At 37.4% G+C, this 20256-nt stretch overlaps 3 protein-coding genes across 6 annotated transcripts; 1 reads left to right on the top strand and 2 right to left on the bottom strand.

The window, feature by feature from the left end:
• Positions 1–2149: 2149 nt before the first annotated feature.
• On the bottom strand, positions 2150–13343 carry LOC129567605 (proton channel OtopLc). Of its 2 annotated transcripts, none has more exons than XM_055444689.1 (12): positions 10577–13343; positions 6754–7051; positions 6479–6678; positions 6248–6365; positions 5964–6060; positions 5630–5821; positions 5380–5540; positions 5097–5262; positions 4636–4964; positions 4295–4550; positions 4185–4212; positions 2150–4072 (listed from the first exon to the last, which is right to left on the bottom strand). In XM_055444689.1, the coding sequence occupies exons 1-12, from the start codon at positions 11080–11082 to the stop codon at positions 3673–3675; spliced, it is 2751 nt and encodes a 916-aa protein (XP_055300664.1). In that variant the 5' UTR covers positions 11083–13343; the 3' UTR covers positions 2150–3672. The 2 variants fall into 2 exon arrangements, with proteins under 2 accessions (XP_055300664.1, XP_055300665.1); XM_055444690.1 differs by lacking the exon at positions 10577–13343 and adding an exon at positions 7203–7320.
• A 1350-nt stretch (positions 13344–14693) lies between these two features.
• Positions 14694–17021, bottom strand: LOC129567606 (signal recognition particle subunit SRP54). The gene is made up of 4 exons (XM_055444691.1): positions 16655–17021; positions 16310–16561; positions 15712–16166; positions 14694–15523 (listed from the first exon to the last, which is right to left on the bottom strand). The coding sequence occupies exons 1-4, from the start codon at positions 16730–16732 to the stop codon at positions 14785–14787; spliced, it is 1524 nt and encodes a 507-aa protein (XP_055300666.1). The 5' UTR covers positions 16733–17021; the 3' UTR covers positions 14694–14784.
• Positions 17022–17321: 300 nt separating this feature from the next.
• LOC129567608 (vesicle-associated membrane protein 7) lies at positions 17322–19641 on the top strand. 3 transcript variants are annotated; one of them, XM_055444693.1, is made up of 5 exons: positions 17339–17516; positions 17615–17908; positions 18157–18627; positions 18714–18847; positions 18924–19641. In XM_055444693.1, exons 3-5 carry the CDS (start codon positions 18195–18197, stop codon positions 19020–19022), a joined length of 666 nt encoding a protein of 221 aa, XP_055300668.1. In that variant the 5' UTR covers positions 17339–17516; positions 17615–17908; positions 18157–18194; the 3' UTR covers positions 19023–19641. The 3 variants fall into 3 exon arrangements, with proteins under 3 accessions (XP_055300669.1, XP_055300670.1, XP_055300668.1); XM_055444694.1 differs by having other exon boundaries at positions 17322–17908; XM_055444695.1 differs by lacking the exon at positions 17615–17908 and having other exon boundaries at positions 17338–17573.
• The last annotated feature ends 615 nt before the right edge of the window (positions 19642–20256 follow it).

The raw sequence follows: 20256 nt of genomic DNA, 5'->3' as shown, positions 1-20256 counted from the left end.
CTTTTTCGGATTGGCATAAGCCATTGCCCTGCGATGCTACACTTACTTTGTGTGAACGAGAGATGTGTGTATGTAATAAATCCATAAAGAATCGACAAAGAAAGGAAATACAATCGCTTTGACGCACGCCTGCGTATGTTTGTGATAGTGATGATGGTGGTGGCGGTGTCGATGTGTCGTCGTCGTTGTCGTTTTCCTGATGAATTTTCCGATTGTGAACGCATTGTTTACTTCGGAAATGTGGCAACAGCCCGTACGACCACTTTGCGATAAGGGAAAAACACATAGAGTTCGACTCCAAAACGAGGGATGCAGAACTATAGCATTTCTCTCGGATTGCCTTTGTTCTCAATCTTGCGCTTTGCTTTGCCTATTGCATTCGTGACTAAATCTTCTATATTGCACATTTATTTCATTGGTGAAATTCTTTTTTCGGTGAACAAACCCGAGATTATTGCGAGACCATTAAAAAATAAATGCAACTTCATGAAAATTGTATTCAATTTGTAGTCATAGAAAGAGCGTCAGTTTTTAGGGTGAGTGTGGCGAAAAAAAAAATTCGTACATATAAACAATATATTCGGATCATTTATTAATGATTTCGGGGCGAATGACAGCGCATGTGCCGAACGTATGGTTATTGGATTGTCGATGCAAATCGAAGCATTCACACTGCTGCTGTGTGTTGATTTGTTTATTTCGCATTTTGTGCGTCCAGTGAACATATTTTTTTCCAAAAAATATACCCATCCGCTCCGATTGTGAATTATTGTATTTGTTTCGCTTGTTCGTTCGCCGTCCTGTTGCTCTACTGAATTTGCGTGTGTGGAAACATCACGAAATCAATTGTTTGTCATAGCAACTGCGGCTATCTTTATTTGTATATACACGCCACAAAATGGTTTTTTGATCGATATATGTGACATATATGTGTTGCGTTCAGCTCTACCCATGCGTTTTTCGATGATGATGATGATGATGGAAATGCTTTTAATAACGAAACATGGAATATAATTTCCTCTTTTGTAGAAAAAGCGTCGTTACTTGATCGAAATTGGTTTTAATGGTTTTTTTTTTCGTTTGGGTATGGGCTAACTCGCTCTCGAATTCCACGCCGGATATCGAATTAATCGGGCTGTTATGTATTGGAATAACAACGTGCAAAGGTTTAAATAGCAATGGACAAGCCGTGATACCGTTGGTCTAATAAATGCACACAATCATTGGTTGTTCAATGAGTCGGAAGAGAGTTCATTCACCTTGAATGTTTGAATACAGTTTCGTTAAATTGGGGGCTTCATTTATCTTCTCCAACTTTTCTTAGCCATTGTTCCAACACACAGGCATTCAAGCGGTTGTTGTGTGTATGCTTTTTTCGGTGAAATTTGGTTCAAACGCAGAAAATACTACCATGAGTTATACTTACGCATGATTTAACTGTAAACCTCGCTCATACTCTTGCTCCCTCATAACCCTTTTCCATTAACCGACGGCACCAGTTCGAAACCAGTTACACATTACGGAGCTAGCATATTGGATTAGCTACAGTCGACCCCATCGGTGGTTTCACTCTACGTCATGGAATTTAAAATCGATCAACGCTAATTGAATCACCGTCTCATAGCCGTCACTCACGCAAACTTAACTCGTCTCTTCCCAATACGTATACCTCTATACGTATAGTGAAGTAGTCGCAACCGCCCTGTCCCGTGTGTTTGTTTTATGTTTCATCGGGATTATAAACATGGAAGAGATATTAGACGACTTGTTTTTCAGCCAAAACACCCGATAATAAACATTACACTTGTTGTATATCGAATTTCAAACGCGATGCTATTTATGTTTAGCCGACGCTGTCCAACAATGTTGACGGTAGCTATAGCAATGCAATGGATATGTGTACCGAACAGAAAAACGGAAAATTTTTAATGGAATTTCGCTGCTGCTGCTGTGATATTGGCTTCTATAGTAACCTTTCCATTGTCATTGCTGATTGTGTTTTTCTACCGCTGATGCACACTCATTATTATCAGCTTGAACTTCAATTGGAACAAAAACGCACATCCCATTTTTATAGAACCAGGGTGGTATATGTCGAGAGAGATAGATGATTATGGGTATAATATAATTAATCAAACACCAATTTACGTCATTTGCTTAAAATAATGCTATTTTAATGAATTGCGAGTGTTGTTTGGCAAATCAGCTTCGAAAATAACCTGAAGCCACATTTTTTTTTTTTTCAAATGAACGATTTATGTTTTGGAATTTGGGTGAACAGTGAACATCGATTTTCTTTACATCCGATTGATGTTCAACGGAGATTTTCTTGTAAAATGATTCTTCTTTTCTTTCGTCAACTCATCCGACTTTCTTGTCGATTGGAGAAAGGGTTTTGACGGTGATTGAACAAGCTTTGTTACAACCTTTTTCTGTCTGTTCTTTACAAAAATGCCTTAAAATAATTTGCACATAAAATACATAAAAATTTCTTATCATCAATAATATCTATGACTTTTGAGTATAAAATTTTGGCTGAATCAAGATTTTTTCGATTGGTTTTTTTCTTGGTAGATGCTTTGGGTAAAAAAAAACTTTGGTATGAACATTTGTGTCAATTTTTTTGGTATTCATATTTTTATTCTTAACTTATTTTTTCAAAGTATGAAAAAAATCATTCATTTCATTGGAAAAGTTCAATTTTTTTTTCTCATTTTGAGCATTTTTCGTCAAATAAAATGTTCTGAATTTGATTAAAAATGTGTTTCATTAGAAAATGTTATTAATGTAGCTAATACACGAAATTTTGAAAGAAGCGTCTTATTGGTTAATAGTTTTTTTTTTTTTTTCAGAAAAATGTCTATGATTGTATTTCGAAATGTGTAGTCTTCCTATATTGGCCTCTATAAAATGAGTTATTGTATTTCGGTGGTTTTGTGCCAATGTCAGTTCGAGTCAAAAGTCGACTTTTACAACGAAAAAAAAAATCCTTCGAAATCCCTATGGCCTACGCTGCACGTTACACTCCAATAAATATCAATAAATATAAGTTTGAGATTTGTAATTTGTTCCCAAGAGTTCATTTTCTTCTTGATCCGTTAGTATATTGAGCAATATATGGTTTTAGTAAAATTCTTTCACGAGATAAAAAGTTCCGATGAATATAGATAGATTGAGAATGATGATGGTATATTGATAAAGAGGTTCGATATTGTTTTATTTTTTTTTTTCTTCAAAAAATCACTTTGATATTCTGAGTATAGGTTACTAGGTTGTTTATTCATGCATAAATTTAAATGGCTAATATGGGCTGTCTGTATGATCCATTATTCTCTCCTTAAAAATTGCTCAAAAATCCAATGTCATTCGATGAAAGAATAATAAAGCAAATCAAATGACACAGCTAAGAGACACGTTCTTTGGTTTTCAACACTTAACAGTAATTTGCGATAACTCAATCATATAAACATATTATGTGAAACGGAAAAAATTTGGCAACAATTTAAACTTAATCGAAAATCGCGCTTAACATTTTTCGAACACATTACATTTCGTATCATTGAATACTTTCTCGCTCTCGAATCACGCGCTCTTTAAATAAAATTATACAAAATTCTCGTTGTTGATTCGTGCTGGTGGTGGTGACACAACATAGCAATGTGACATCCCACTTTACATGTATGTTGGTTTCATTTTGTACGCTCGCTTCCATATTTCGCACAGGCAAACTGTGCTGTGGAATCGGTAGAAAATCGCCAATGGCATTGACACATGGGTGATTATGGTCCAAGCCCAAAGACCATAGAAATTCAACTGAATCGGATGACTTTCTGCTCGTGATTTTTCCAACGTGCTAATCGCCCACATTGCAAGATTCGCCACAAGTAGAAATGTCACAATCTCACGGCCAGGCTTCTTGCGCATATGCTCAGCGGTCGCTGCATTTCGTCGGCTCGCATCCAAAATGAACATCGTTTGGCAAGCCGTTTGAACGATCGATGCTAGTGATGTGATAAGTACGAGATGTGTATCCTGTTTTCGCATCGTAAAATAACTACCAATGACTGAAAACCTATCGAAAAAGGGGAGAGAAAGAGTTGAAAATTTGAAACAATAAGAAATAACTTTCTTCTAAATGATCCAAGTTAATATTCTCATTTCATTTATATTCAAATCAAACTTACATGCTGTATAAGAAAAGACCCGTTTGTCCTGTGAATAAACAGAAAAATAGTTTTGATAATATATAGAAAAGCAAAGATAATATAATATGAATTTCTAGTTTAGGTCTCACCTCCAACTAAGAGAATGTCATCCAAAGTGAAGTGTCTCAGAGAGTCGTATTGCAAATGCCGTATTTGAAACATGCCGATTAACGTTGCGAAAATTGCCGTTCCATAAAGTGTCAATTCGCAAATGGTCACTTCAGTCACTGCTACTTGAACAAATTCCGGTCGCGAAATCAGAACGAAGAATAAAATTAATGAAATAATTGTCAAAACTAGGATCAAAATGCCGATGAAAAGGCCCTTATGAGCTCTGGCGCAATCCTAAATATGGAACAAACAATGCACAATGATTAAATTGAATAAAAAATTTAGTTGAAAGTTGAAAAAATGGAAAAAAAACCCATACGACTGAATAATGATGTGGCGAACGTTTGCACGGTGAAAGGCCTTCGATAGGTCGAACGCCTGGTTCTGGCTGTGGTCGACAGATTCCACGCCACATCACATACAGAATAGCAGCACAAATCAATGAGTATTCAATCGTGCACGGGAACAGAAACGGTGACGCATCTTGAACCAATGTTCCGATAATATTCGTACGACGACATTCAAAGATGTGATGCGGCCCTTTCAAACCACGTGAAACACGAAGATGAGCAGTTGTCACGTCATGCAAGGAATGATGATCCAATGAATGACCCATCTGCTGGCCAATATGCTGACCCAATTTGTTGCCTGTAAAATAAAAATACAATGAACAAATTGAAAGAAAATCACGAAGGCAACGACTAAAAATGGGGAGAAAACAAAGTAAAATGTAGAAAGAGAGAATACGAAAGGGTAATGAAAAAATGTTTTCAAACGAACCTAATCGATGTGAAATACGTAGCGTTCGATTTTCGGGATCGTAAAAGGTTAATATTTCGTGTTTCGTTTCTTGAATTAAAACGCTGAGCCAAACGGATAAATTCGTGCCAATCATGTGCATTAATCCGAATCGTGCGATAATTTTATGTCGATAAACTTTCATTTGCTGGAATAAAAAGCGCATTAGTTTAGATCTTGCCGTTGTTTTCATGCTTAGTAGCCAATTTCTGTACACATTTCAGACTTTAAAAGTCTTCTTTGTTTCAATCAACGAACTAATTACCTCGTTGTTTAAAAAGATGAAATACATTTGAATGAAAATGAATGCCATTCGAGTGGCTGGTGTCAATGCCAGTAAAACATTGTGACATTTGGTGTCACGTTCAAGTTCAAAATACTGGCCAAACTCCAAGCCTGAATATATCATTGAACCTATTCCGAAGGCTGTCAAAACAATTGCAATTGAGATTAATTGTGTGTGTGTGAGTATGTGGCTTGATGGAAATGATTTAAAAGCAGCTTAATGCACTCACCAACCGCCCCCATACGCAAATAGAAACTTCCGAAATGATGGCGTCCGATTGCAGCAAGCACAGAAGGTCGTCTTGGCGAAATAATCACATTACGCTTTGGTTTTCTGTGACGTGATGATCCACTTTCCGTGCCCGACTCATCAGAACTATGCAATTCACTGGAAACACTTTCTGTGTCACGTCTTACCTCTTCTGCAGAAAAAAATTAAGTAATTTTTGTACAATGAAATAAGGTGACGGAAATCACGAGAGTCTGATCAAATTCTCATTTAGAAATAAAATTATCAAGTTGTGCGTAAAAAAAACGTTTTGCTAATCAAATCAATTGACATACTTTTCAGTTTAACCACTTTTGGTCGTCCCCAAATGATGGTTGCATACATGAAGAATAAAAATAACATACTGCCTACGTATAAATACAAGTAAAAGACCTGAAAATATAGAATATTGTTTGAATTTGAGCTCATTTTCATGTCGGAAAACCTAAAGCGGTTTTTCATAAATTGAAAGAAAAAATCAATTGGACAAAATCGGTCGTAGCTTTTTCGAAAGTTCGAAAAAAAGGTGAATCGACTAAATGATGTTTAATGAAGTAAAATCAGAATGCATGAAATATACCTCATAAAATGACGGTGGAATATAGGAAGAAATAACTTCTGCCATTGGAAATGCAATTCCCATTACAACCAACAATTTCCCGTACAGCGCTGACAATGTCGTTGCAAACATTTGATATCTGTGTGGAAGAGAGTGAGAGAGAGAGAGAAAAACAATTGTGTTATAATTGGATGCATGCACAATTGTGATGGCAATAAAAATGCGATAAAAGTAAATTGAACAACAACTAACGCTTTGATTTCTGGTGGTCGTGTGTAAACGACAGGTGGCAGTCGTGAAGGTCGACGTACAGGCGGTAATTGAGGATGCACTGAATGATGATGATGGTGATGATGTGACGAATGATATAACAATGCTAGATGATGGCCAGTAGTTGGTGATGTTTGTGTTGTTGTTGAATTTTGGCACCTTTGCTGACGATCCAAACCATACTAAACAGTCCGAAAATCGAAATGAAATTGCATTAAAATCTCGAAAATTTTTAGAAAAAAAAGTTCTAAATGTACATCACTGTGAATGCCTGAAATGCCACTGATTGAAGAGTGTGGATGATCGGCTGGTGTTCCGACGGCAACGGAAGCTAATTGGTGATGCGTCGAAATCGACAGAGGCATTCTTGAACCAATGGTCTCGTCAATCACTTGATGCTGTAGATTATGTGGCGGTGGTTGTTGGTAGCAAATCCGTGAAGTTTTCGCTGGTGACGAATGGTGTGACAACGTTTCCGGCGAAACAACAGCAGTATTGGATAGAGTAGGTGATGGTGGCATTTTGATTGGAGGTGGCTGAATTTCCATTAAAGCGCTGAAATTGAACAATTTGCACAAAATGAACAAGCGGTAAAAAATCGATTTGGAAGCAAATAAACTGGAAAATGGATTTTAAATTGAATAAACAAATCGAAAAAAGGAACTTTGAAGAGCAAATCGAACTAGAAAAATTGTCTACACAGTACTTGTTATTCCATGTGCGGAGAAGCGCACTTTCGTTTTCAAATTTGTTATCTCGCGATGCTCGGTCTGTCATTGCCGTCAGTGCAATATTGAATGAAGAATAGAAAACGTTTTACTGACGAATGACGACGCTTGAATTGCGAATATAAGATTTCGGCACATTCTGGTGATGATCCAATTGAATAAATGAAGCGACTCTTCCACTTGTCGCGTACGGTATGTGTGTGAATTCTCTCTCTCTCTCTCTCTCTCTCTCTCTCTCTCTCTCTCTCTCTCTCTCTCTCTCTCTCTCTCTCGTCATCCATTCGATTGAGTTGTTAAATGACAACACAACAAGCACTAAATTCACTGCTGAATGAAAAGCTTTTTAAAGTGGATCAATTGTTTGCTGCAATCTCATTGTGTTCGGTTTAATGGCTTTAGTGTAGCTATACCGGTTGATTTCCTTTCTTCTGCCATGCCATTCACGTTCGCATATACACGATGTCGCGTTGCTAGAGTGCAATATATTCGGCTAGGATAGATCAATGAATTTGATTGGGTAATCAGCTAGAATTTGCTCGAGACAAACGCTGGTTTTGTGTTTTTCGTACAATTGCGATGGAATTCAAGAGAGAGAGAGAGAGAGAGAGAGAGATTTTGGAATGATTTATGGGTGGATGTAGGTTGTCTCCGAGGCGTCAATTCATCAAATCAAATGAGAACACGAAACTTTTTGATCAAACCGAAGAAATGAGCACACACATTTCAGACGTATCGATGTAATTTATGGGAGTTTATTTAAAAGTTTCTTCGCGATCCGAAACTATTTTTGGCAGCGGCGGCACATGTGAAATTTGACGATGTAAACGTGATTGTTAACACGGTTTATTTTTATGAAAAACATTGATGTTGATTGCCGTTTCCTGTTCGTTATGTATAAATGCACATTTGAGCGCTCTGTTGTCACTTGACCTACGTTCGACGCATTCAATCATAGTTTTTTTTTTAAAGAATTTAATCCATCAGACGAACGAGTTCATTCATTCATTTGTTTGTCTTGGGCTACGAGTTCACATGGATATGCCAATGCCTTATCACAAATGACGTTCTCGGCAGATCTTTGACAATAATAAATCACAAAGCGCATTAAAGTTTATACACAGAGAAAGAGAGTGCATTTAAGTCTTCTCGAATATCGCCAAAGGGATTCGCACAAAGGGAGCACAAACGACTATAGGAATCACAGTGTGTTTGAAACCGAACCAAACCAAACAACTAATTCTTATCGTAAGACAATCCGGTATTTTTTTTCTGCTCCCCTTTTCTCTCTTCTCCCTTTTCGATTCTTTTTCGCATCATATATTTCTGCAAATCATGCACTCGTGATTGTGCTGCTAGGCTTTCCGTTGGTGAATGGTGGTGATGGGAGGAAGGAAGGCATATAGACCATAAATTCTGTAGTCAAACAATAATATCTAACCCGATTAAATATCCATTCGCCATTTGTCACGGTAAACAATGCAAACAATATGAAATGGAAAATCGCACAATCTCTTTCGCTTTGTTTTGTACGGATGGCATAAATCGACGTGACTGTTATTCCCAATTCAGCCACATTCAGCCACTTGTATGTTTCTGACTTATATTGCAAAATCAAACAAAAGCAATACTTATATCTCGTAGCGATATACACACTCACATTTAACATATCTGTGTGCTGGAAATTGCTTCCGTCGATTGGCATTCAAATCGACAGCGCGCGAATGATAAAGAAGAAGCAGGAAAAAAAATGAAGACCATAAGAATGCATTCAGCAAATAAATATTACAATAACTCAAAGTCTATGAGCTTATGGTGTATTCCGTCGTAGTTTATTGTTGTATTGGCGGTTGTTCGCTTTTATCGTAAGTGGCGAACAACAACATTTGACGAAAGTGCACGCAATATTCCATCACAGGGCTGTCGAGCAGCAGAAACAACAATAAGAAGAAGCAACGAGGTTATCGACCTACATATTGCGTCGTACTTTCGGTTTTTTTTTATTGCCATTCGCCGTAGACCATGGAAGAATGTTTGCTCGCATATCTTTGTTTGAGCGAGTGTGTAAGAGAGAGAGAGAGAGAGAGAGAGAGAGGGATGTTGTACGGTTCTCCCCTTTGGGCCAATTGTTGTAAATTCGAGTGAGTGAGAAAAGTTTCCCTTGTACAAATGAAGCAAAGTTAGTTTTGTGTGCGCGCTTTGTGTTATGTGCATTGACAACATGTGCGTATAATGCGCGTCGTTCTGTTTTTCATTCTACTGGCGTTTGGGTATTTGCTTTACGTATTTCCACAGCAATTTAAATACAATTCGCCTAGTGGATTTTTGATTCGCAGCCAAAGTGAGAAAATCCACACATTCACAAAAAACTGATTTCTTTTTTTTTCTTTACATACTTTTTTCTTCTCTTCTCTGTCGACAAAACATATTCACTCCGACCGCACCAACGAGAGAACAATTCAGACAATTTGAAATGTTGGGGTGAGACTGAATCAGTAAGAAAGCAACAGAACAAGAAGAAAAAAAAAACTGCTATTTGAAATGAGAAAATTCTTTGGCGCCGCTTTTTGTTACTTGTTACTCACACTTTTCTACATCTACTCGGAGAAATTATGGTTTTCGAAGAATGTTCCTAAATTATTCAAGTGGTTATAGTAGGTGGGTTGTTGCATTCACAACACATAATGTGCCGCGGGTTTTTATTGTTTTCAAACGACGATGCATCGTCTAAACGATAATTAGAGCATAAATTAGATGGAAGCGAAAAAAAGGGAATTGAGAGAGAGAGAGAAAGAGAGAGATCTTTATCAATTTTTGGGGAATTGTAAATGCTCCATGCCCAAGGAAATTGAACGTCAACAGCTAGTAATAAAGCACTAGAGCGAGAAACAAGACGGTTTTGAGCATAGCATTATGTTCGTGCATCGTCTTTCGCTGTCATTTAATTTACGACGAGCAACCCTTGTAAACATTGTAAATGGGTTTTGTGCCAGTGAATAAATATCACACACTTTTTGAGTGCTTGATTTTTATTCAAACATATTGTACACGATTTATCTCTCTCTCTCTCTCTCTCTCTCTCTCTCTTTCTCTCTCTTTCTCTCTCTTGATAATGCATCGTAAATAGAACCTGTTCGTCGAGGTTAACATCAACATCGTGGCTTACGACTTGAATGATGGTTGCGTGTGCGAGTGTGTAGAAAACCCTTATTTTTGATGCGTGCCACCGCTGGCTACGACATTTATTGTGCGTAGAGGTGATCATATTTGCAATTCACTTAGTTCATGAATGTGAATACATGTTGAATGAAAGTACAAAATACATTGTTCAACTTGATTACGTGCATGCTCTTACCCTTCTTCATCGTCGACCAATGGTATGTTTGGCGGCATCATTTGAAGCAGATCGGTTTTCAGTGCTGGCAAAATGGGCATCGGCAATGGTGTTATCTGTGAAATGTCCTCTTCATCGGTCGTGCTCGCATCCGTTAAATTGGTTATTGTAGACGTATCCAAAGCGCCCGTGGGAATAGTTGGAATAGATTCTAACACCGGTGGTGGTGGTGGAGATGGTGGCGGCGATGGTGGTGCGGGAGGCAATGGTTCATCAATTACTAATTTCAACTGCTCGATTTTTTCATCGCTTTCAACGTCTTGAACAACCGGCTCGGGTGGTAACACGGCAACCGCTTGTGATTCACTCGAATCACTTGCAATATCAATATTATCCGGTGCTGTCGCAACTGTTGCTACTTCTTCGATATCGGAATCAATGCCCTGTTTAAATTCCATATAAAATGAGTCCCTGGAATCGTTTGACCCTCGTCTCAGTTTCAATGATAAATCTGGTGAACTATCCATCTTGGTTTTCTTTAAATAAGTCAGGTGAAGCACACAAACAAATTCTAAGGGAAAAATTTCGATAAATTTCAACTTCGACCTCGCGCGTACACACACGTACAGCAAACTGCTTGCCGTTTCGCTCGATTAATTTTTTATTTGACCGATTCGCACAGCAAAAAGGACACTTGGTTTCGAATTCAACACACTCACTCACTCGTTTCGCATTCGAGTTTATGATTAGAAAGTACTTTTTTGGGTGAATTTCATCGATTTTAGAATCTCATCTGGACCGAATACGATAATTTGGTCGATGCGTGCCCCCAGTGAAAAGCAAAAAGGAAAACAGGGCGAAAGACCGGACGGCAACACACAAACAAATCTCGTCGTTAAGAAAATGTTTATTTAAAATCACACAAAATTTCTTCGCATTAAATCACATTTATTAGTATTCGGCGGCTGTTGCGCGCACTGAACTGATTATCGAGATTCAATTCGCGTGGTACAACGATAAAAAAATTTTATGAGCATCGAATTTATGAAGTGGCTCTGGTTGCGCTTTTCATATTATACGGCTTGGGCTGTACCCAAGCAACTGACTCTGAAGTGAATTGAATCTCACACAATCGCCATTTGAACACGGGACAACACAGGCAACTGGCGCTGTTCAATAACTTTTTCCAATGCTCGTAATATTAATTCGTTCTTTTTTCCTCTCTCTCGCTTCACTCTCGTGACAACGACGGAAGTTAGTTCATCGTATGTATTTATTTCCCCTAATTTTTCACAATTTGCTGATTATAGTTAATCAGTGGCCATCGCACCATCGCACAGAAGCACACTTCACAGCACTAAAACCATTCACTTAGAAATAAACTTTTATACAAAAGCCCTCGGTTTATGTGTGTTTTCATTATTGATATTGGTGGCATTTTAAAATATGCCCCGTGAACGCGTTTTAACCACGGTATTAATGTAATGTAAAACGTATATATACGTCGACGTGTTTTGTTGTTGTTGGATTTGTTTTTTCATTTAATGCTCTCTTTTGAAAACCTCACTTAACATTGATCATAACTAAAACACATCTGCTGGAGCAGAATCATTTGTTTCAATTGGTTTTGAGTACGGGCTCTGGTTGTTGCTGTATTTTTTTTTCCTATTTTATTTTTTGTTTTTGCATTTGTCTGTGAACTTTATTTTGCGCGCCGCTTGAATCATGTGTGTAATTGGCGGTAGAGAGAGAGAGAGAGTACGAGGCAGTAATGTTAATCAGAGTTGAGTTGCCTAAATCGTTAATGCAAACACATTTCAGTCGATTAGTGGCTGTAGAAGTCGGTCATGTGCACTCATCATCGTGTCATCATCATCAGCGGCATAATATCGCGAGGAGAGAATGCGACCGCACAGACACACCGTGTGTTGTACAGAGTAGACGCAAATTCTTATAATTGAAATCGTTTCAATCAATTTTAATGAATTTGAATGAGTATTTATTTGGTGGCTTCTCACTTATCTTAAACTTCATCAACTTCCTAATCATACCATCACTTGTTCACGCACTTCGGCTTGTTGTATCGATATTTATTACTGATTGCAATTAAGTACAGACAATTTCAAACCACCTTTTTCACCACTTAGTCACAGAAATCGAACTTTGTAGCCACACTTTGTTGCCGGATGCTTTTTTTTCCCAGTCGTAATGGCAAATAGCCAAAAATTCAATCGCTAAATAGTTTCCTGTTATTCATTCATTGTATTGAATGGAATGGCATCTTGACTGGAATGCAACGATAAAGCAGCCCTTGAGGGCTGAAAAAAAAGGAAACTTTCGAGCAGCCGGGGAAAAAATCAACTTAATCAACACACAGTTCCTTCAGGCACAACTATATTCAGTCGTATAGTTGTGGTTGTTGTAGCACATAAAACGTAAACACACGCCCACACAACTCAATTAAAAGCTGAGCAGCAAATCAAGCACTTCGTGTTCCCTTTTTTTTTCTATTCAATTGTTTATGCACTTTTGCAGAAAATTACTTCCTAAAACTGAAAATCGCACGACAAACCCGGAAAACCAAGTTCGCTCGTTTGATGTCGTTATTGTCGACAATCAAGGTGTTCCGTCTTTTCTCGTCGCCTTTTTCTTTGCTTCTTTGCTCGCCTCCGATCCTTTATTGTGCGACCATACTTTTCGTCTGAATAAATGCTTCTGATGTGAGTTGCCGCTACACAAACACCGATGATGCCATATTCTACTCTGAATCTTTATTCTCTCGCTGTCTCTCTGTCCCTCTCTTGGGATGAATACGAACAATGTTTGTGTGTTGTGCGGCTATATCGTTGTATGCAGGCACTTATGCACAATACTCACACGCACACACACACACACCCATACAACCGCACACTCCTACAATAAAGCACTCTCGTTGTTGGAAAATTGGTTCGACGCTACCGAACGCATACACCCGCACCCAACACACAATAGAAACCGAAATGATAACGGGAAAATATACGCAAGTCCGTACGATCGAGTCGATTTTCTCTTCTCCCACAGAGACATGATTTAGTTACGCTGCTCGCCATTGTACTTGTATTTATGACACTGTGCTGGTTATAGCTGCTGCGAGAGAGATACCGAAGCGAAACCATACAATTAAATAGCAATAAACAGTTAGCTGAGATATGTGGTGTCGAAGCGACTGCCGACTTACTGACTTCAGCATCGGGGTTATTCAATTAATGCAACTGAATCAAATGGCAAATAGATGTTATCCTCATGTCATCTCTCATTCATTTGACTCCTTTTTTCCTACAGCATCATCATCGCTTCCGCGCCCACACTTCAATATCAAGTAGCTTTCAAGTGGTTGATAAAACATCATGAAAGACATATAAAGGTTTCACGGGACATGTTTGTTGCCAGCGCAGACAAATCACTCAAAGATCTGAAGCTCTAGCCATGGGTAGTTCATTTTTGTTGCACAAATACCTAACTGAACAATGTTACACACTTCTTCTGTTCTCATCACAGAAAATGAAACACATTTATTCCATACACCCTCTCCACCTCCGAATACACTAGTCGGTGCAATTATTTTTAGCAGGTCTGCGAGATAGAGGGAGTGAGAGAACAAGAAAACAACACACCAGATTCAAGTGCATTATTTTTCTGTGCATTTTTGTAATGAATCGGTCCATTCATATGCAACATGAAAAAAAAGGGAACGTGACGATGGAACGAAGCATGTCCTTATGTTAAAACAGAAAAAGAAGAGAAAGCTTATTACTGTTGAAGTTTTCAATGAATTCTCTTCGACATATCGCGTTTACGCTCGTACGCAACAACGAGTGCAGATACGAAAAGTTTCCAATGGCGTCTTCGTTTGGCATTACCAAATTAAGCGTAATTGAAGATGAACAATAGCCGAAGGCATACAAATAGAATTGTCGACTCAAGAATTTCGCAAGTAATTTTCGCATATTTTGTCTCATCAGGAAAACACAACGACGTCAAGTGTCTCAAGTGCCAGTTCTCAAGATAGTTAACTATTTTAGTGAACTTGAACAAAGAACTAGTTGTTTTTTCTTCGTAGTATTTTTCTTTTGTTGCATGAGTAAAGTAATGGAAAGCATTTATTCGAATACTTTATTTTTATTTAAACGTAAACGGAAAAATAAAAGATAAAAAAAAAATGTTAAAACATGCATATTTTTTTTTTTTAACTAATGTCCACCACCACCGAAACCTCCCATCAAACTATCCAAACCACCGGCGGCTCCTTGTTGCAATTGTCTTAACATGCTTTGCAATCCGTTCATTCCACCCATTTGCTGTAACATTCGCGGGTCGATCATCTTGGCCATTTGTTGATTTAGCTTTGCCATTTGCGTTGGATTCACATTTTTCGTCATATCGCCACCCTTGAACAATCCTTTAATGCCGCCCATTTTCTTGACAACCGCTGCGAATTTCGTATACTGTGAAATCAATTCTTTTACTTCGCGTTCGGTCACACCAGATCCTTGAGCTACACGCACTGCACGAGTTGGCTGTTTACTGAATAGCTTAGCACCATCACGATTGTCCAATTCATTGTCCGACATACTGTCCATCATGGTCATCAAACGTTTTATGCGCGCCATTGATTCCTGTTCGCCACCTTTTGTCATGAAATCTTGTGAGAAGCCCGGAATCATGCCCATAATCTGTGAGAATGGTCCCATTTTCATGATATTCTGGAATTGTTCGTACATATCACGAATTGTGAATTGTCCGTGTTTGATTTTCTCGAGCAGCTCTTCATTGTCATCCAATTTCAATTCATTTACTTTGTCGATAAGACCTTCGATATCACCCATACCGAGCAATTTACTAATGAATGGCTTCGTTTTGAATGGCTCCAAATCGTCGATGTGCTCACCCGTTCCAATGAAAATAATTGGACTCTTTGTGGCCGCAACACTGGAATGGGAAAGTTGGAATGTGATTTTTGGTTTTTTTTTTTTTAAATGTTGTAACAAAATTTTCAAAAGGAAGTCTACATTTTGGGCCATTATGTTAGAAAGCAGACCGAGTTTTTTCGATAAAATAATAGTCAATTCATTGAAAAAAAAATCGTTCACTTTGGAAAAAAAAAGTGCCAAACTTACGCTGAAAGTGCGCCACCTCCCTTAGCATGGCCGTCCAATTTTGTGATAATAACCGAACCGATGTCGACTTTGTCTTTGAAAGCACGTGCTTGAATTTCACAAGCCTGTCCGATTGTGGCATCCATCACGAAAATAATGTTGTCTGGTTGAACGGCAGTGGCAACTGCCAACATCTCTTCAAACAATGATTCTTCTTGCTTGTGTCGACCGCTCGTATCCACAATAATCATTTCAAAACCTTCCTTTTTGAACATTTCTACACCATCTTGGGCAATAATAACCGGATCCACTTCTGTGTAACTACCATAAAATGGTATTCTTGCCTTGGTTGCATTCTGTTTGATTTGATCGTATGCACCGGCACGGAATGTATCAGCGCACACCAAACATGATTTCCAATTCTTTTTCTGATAGTGATACGCTAGTTTGGTACAGGTCGTTGTTTTACCAGATCCCTTCAAAGAAAACGAAATGGTTATTCGAATTTAGTTTGAAGATCCACAAATTTTCAAGCAAATTCCGAATGCTCAAGTAGTTTGAACTTTGACATCAAAGTTCAGTTCAACTTGAGAGAACTCTAAACAAATCTCGTGTTTACCTGCAATCCGACGAACATAATAATATTTGGTCGTCCTTTCACTGGCTGATATGGCTTGACTCCGGGATCGACGAGTTTAACAAGCTCTTTGAAAACAGCCGATTGAATCATACGACGTTTGTTCAATCCGCCAGCCATATCGTCAAAGTCAATGACAGCCCGAACATTTTCACGCAATTGTTTCACCAATCGAATATTCACATCCGCCTCAAGAAGTGCGGCGCAAATTTCTTTCAACATTGAATTCAGCACCTAAAAATAAATCCAACCCATACATCTGGTTAGCACGCTAAAATCAACGACAAAAACAATTGTATTTTGTTTACACAATCGTAAAATACTTACATCTTCATTGATTACAGTTGCCTTGCTAAGCGAATGCAACGCATTCGTAATTTTTCGACCTAAATCAGCTAAAACCATTGTAAATGGGTTTTTTCTTTCTTTTTCGTTATTTGCACTTAATCTAATCCACTATTTGTACGGTCTTATTCTAGATCTATACAGCGAGCATGCGATAGACTCGATCGAAAAATATGAAATAATTGAAATTGCACAATGATATTCGATTTGATTTCACTTTTCCCTTATTTTACTAAATAATTCGTCGTGTGCCACATGAATAAAAAAAAAAATGTTTCGTGATAGTTGGAGAGAATCTGTCAAAGACAAATTGTTATAATGTTAGCCGAAATCGCGTTGTTTACGTGTGTGCACAAAGTAAAAGTGGCATAAATTGGTATAAAATGTGATTGTCAGCTGGTTTGCGAACGCCATCTAGCGGTGAATGAATGAGGCGAATTGGATGAATTTTGGGGAAAAATTTACAATTTAAATGAATAAAAATTAAATGAATGGTTGTAAATGTTAAAAAATTTAATGAAAAATTATATGAAATGGATTAATTTCGAAAAAGTACATGAAATTGACCTAGAATCACCTCCAAACCATTTTATAACAACATCCACTCAACCAAAGTCATTCGACAATGTTTTCGTGATTTCAGTTCAATGGATGGAAATGTTCATTTGTTCAGTGTGAATGACGTGCGAGTAATCAGATGCAAGAAAAACAATGAAATTACGAGCAAAAACTCAAATCGGACAAAAAAGTAAACAAGTTGATAAATTTAAGCGACGCATTGAGTCAATTTCATTTGAGTTGAACGAATTTTTCTGAAATTTTCTGCTGGATTTCGAAATCTAATGTAAATACGATAAACGGAAACACCTCATAAAAAATTGAGAAAGCAATAGATAATATAGTAAGGTTTTTTTTTTTGTGTATATGTATCATCACCATCAGAAAGTGACAACAAAGGAATTTATATATCAGCAATCAAAATATGGTGCTATTGGTGTGAATAAGAACCTAATTAAAGCAACATTTTCATATTGAATCCGGGCAATCGGCATTGTATTCCATTGTGTGTGTATATTTGTTCGAGAACACTGACATTCAGAGATACAATCAATTTCGATGTGAAAGACCAAAACAAATATAGAAGCAGAGAGAAAAAAGTGTGTTGCATGACAGATTGAACGTAGTACGGACAAATTGTCATTACTTTTACATTCGCACTGTGAAATACTTCAATTGGTGAGTCAACCACAACAACAACAACAACAACAACAACAACAAAGTTAATCATTATCGCATTCTCAACCTCGCACATAATATCGAGTTTCATTTTTGTTCGCTCGCCGCCTTTTCGAAGCAGAAGAACAGAAATTATATTTGATATGCGAATGAGAATGAGCAAACACTTGTTCTGAGAAACCATACATTCTCATATCTGCTTTTCTTTCTCTCTCTCATACACACTTCCCGTCGTTGTTTACTTACAGAATTTTTTAAGCGGCAGTAAACAAGTGGAAACGTCAAAATGCCGATTTTATACAGTGTTATATCGCGTGGTACGACCGTACTGGCGAAAAATGCAGAATGCGTTGGAAATTTTGCCGAAGTTACCGAACAAATTATCAAAAATATCCCATCACACAATCACAAATTGACCTATGCACATGGAAACTATTTGATTCATTTTATTAGCGAAGATCGTATCATTTACATGTGCATTACGGATGATGAATTTGAACGGGCCAGAGCCTTCATGTTTCTCACCGAAATCAAACGACGATTCTTGATGCAATATGGCTTACAAGCGGCAACGGCCATTTCATATGCCATGAACACGGAATTTTCACCGATTCTCGCATACGAAATGAAACACTATAGCGAATCGAATGAATTTGATGCCATCTCACGGGTGCACGGACAAATTGACGAACTTAAGGATATTATGGTCAAAAACATAGGTAAGGTTTTGGATAATATGAAGAACAATTTGAATAATTATGTAAAAATATTTATTGGAAACAACCTGTTCATTTATTTTCCACAGAAAATGTGACAGCACGTGGCGAACGTCTTGAGTTATTGGTGAATAAGACGGAAAATTTGCGCGACACATCGGTATCGTTCAGGAAAACATCACGCAACTTGGCCAGAGCCATGTTTTGGAATAACATAAAAATGGTTCGTACATTGACTTCGGCCAAATTGAAACCGTACAATCAAGATATTTTGCTCTAACATTTCCTTCATTTCACAGTACGTGATCGTGGGTGCTGTAATTTTATTCATCATTTATGTTATCGTGAGTATGGCATGCGGCGGACTGTTGTGGCAGGAGTGTGTCCATAAGCGTTGAAATATCAGCCATAAGCGCTGAAAAAGCAACATCCGACCGAATAAACGCGTTATAGATTAAAAAAAAAAACAATTCAACAAAGCATTAGATTTATCGCTGCGTTCGGTGATAATCACATTGGTTTGAAATATTTTCCTATAATCCTATGATTTTTGTTTGTTTTCTATTCTCTTTATAATTTAATTTGTACCGCATTCAATTAGTTTGTATTATGTTATCCAAATATCACACATTCAACTCTAGTTTGCAACAATGTGCTAAAAAAAAAAATCTGATGTTTATCAGCGACAACATGTTTTTGTTCGTCTTGGAAGAAAAGAAAGAAAGAAAAAGAAATTGTCTTGTGTTCGAATACGACGAATTGTGAAATGATAAAAACTCGAAATTGTGATGAAAAAAACACGGCTGAACTAGATTCGAATAGACTTGCGACCCCGCTTCAAACGGTCAGATCTGAACCATCAAACACATGGACACAAATCTTTTGTAAACATTTTTTACATGGAGAAACAGTTAATATATCAGATGAACAGGATGATCATTGAACACGCATGTTTATTAGTGGTTAGATTGTACTAGAGAATAAGAGTTTCAAATATACTATTTTTTTGAATCACAATGATCCGCATTTTTTACTTTGATAACTGATGGTATGACTCATTTTTCATATCAATTTGGTGGCTTTAATGCAATTGAATGATTCAATTGGATTGAAACATTTTCAGCATAACAGCATATTCATGGCTGGCCCGAGGTGAGATAAAAATATTGAAAGGTCATTTTCTTTCGTTTGATTCATAGTTTTTGCTCAAAAGTGTGTGGTAATATATGTATTTTTTCAATTGAAAAAATATTCGCAATATCCCATTATCACCTCTTAAATGGCGTAAATTGAAAAGTTTCACCAACAGATGCCGCTCGAGTAATCGACTTCAATTTGGATGAGGATTTTTCAAGTGTCCATAACATTTTGAATGAAACTGATTATTTCCGTATGAAACTGATTATTTCCGTATGAAACAAAGCAAACGATTTGCATTTTATTTTTTTATTTAATCGAAAAATAAAATGTCCAGAAAAATATATTATTTCCTTGGAAAAAGCTTTAAAGTTTAAACTTTAGATACATTCAATCTAATTGAAGTGGTCTGGAATTGCACATAGCAGAAATAAGAGCTTAATGCATTAATTTTTTATCGTTGCACTGCTCTCTCGCTGTCAAGTATCTATCGTG

This window comes from Sitodiplosis mosellana, unplaced genomic scaffold (genome assembly GCF_009176505.1).
Source record: "Sitodiplosis mosellana isolate CC-2019 unplaced genomic scaffold, AAFC_SMos_1.0 Smas_scaffold_11, whole genome shotgun sequence".
NCBI lineage: Eukaryota > Metazoa > Arthropoda > Insecta > Diptera > Cecidomyiidae > Sitodiplosis > Sitodiplosis mosellana.
Note: the sequence above shows the minus strand (reverse complement) of the source record. Positions and strands in the feature narration are given on the sequence as shown.

Coding starts and splice junctions, on each gene's coding strand:
- LOC129567605 (XM_055444689.1), bottom strand. CDS start 11,082: ATGGATAGTTCACCAGATTTATCATTGAAACTGAGACGAGGGTCAAAC. Junction 7,052..10,576: donor TTGGTCGACGATGAAGAAGG/GTAAGAGCATGC, acceptor GTTCAATTTCAG/CGCTTTAATGGAAATTCAGC. Junction 4,551..4,635: donor CGCCACATCATTATTCAGTC/GTATGGGTTTTT, acceptor TTCCATATTTAG/GATTGCGCCAGAGCTCATAA.
- LOC129567606 (XM_055444691.1), bottom strand. CDS start 16,732: ATGGTTTTAGCTGATTTAGGTCGAAAAATTACGAATGCGTTGCATTCG. Junction 16,167..16,309: donor TTATGTTCGTCGGATTGCAG/GTAAACACGAGA, acceptor TTTTCTTTGAAG/GGATCTGGTAAAACAACGAC. Junction 15,524..15,711: donor GGAGGTGGCGCACTTTCAGC/GTAAGTTTGGCA, acceptor TTCCCATTCCAG/TGTTGCGGCCACAAAGAGTC.
- LOC129567608 (XM_055444694.1), top strand. CDS start 18,195: ATGCCGATTTTATACAGTGTTATATCGCGTGGTACGACCGTACTGGCG. Junction 18,628..18,713: donor TATTATGGTCAAAAACATAG/GTAAGGTTTTGG, acceptor TATTTTCCACAG/AAAATGTGACAGCACGTGGC. Junction 18,848..18,923: donor TTTGGAATAACATAAAAATG/GTTCGTACATTG, acceptor TTCATTTCACAG/TACGTGATCGTGGGTGCTGT.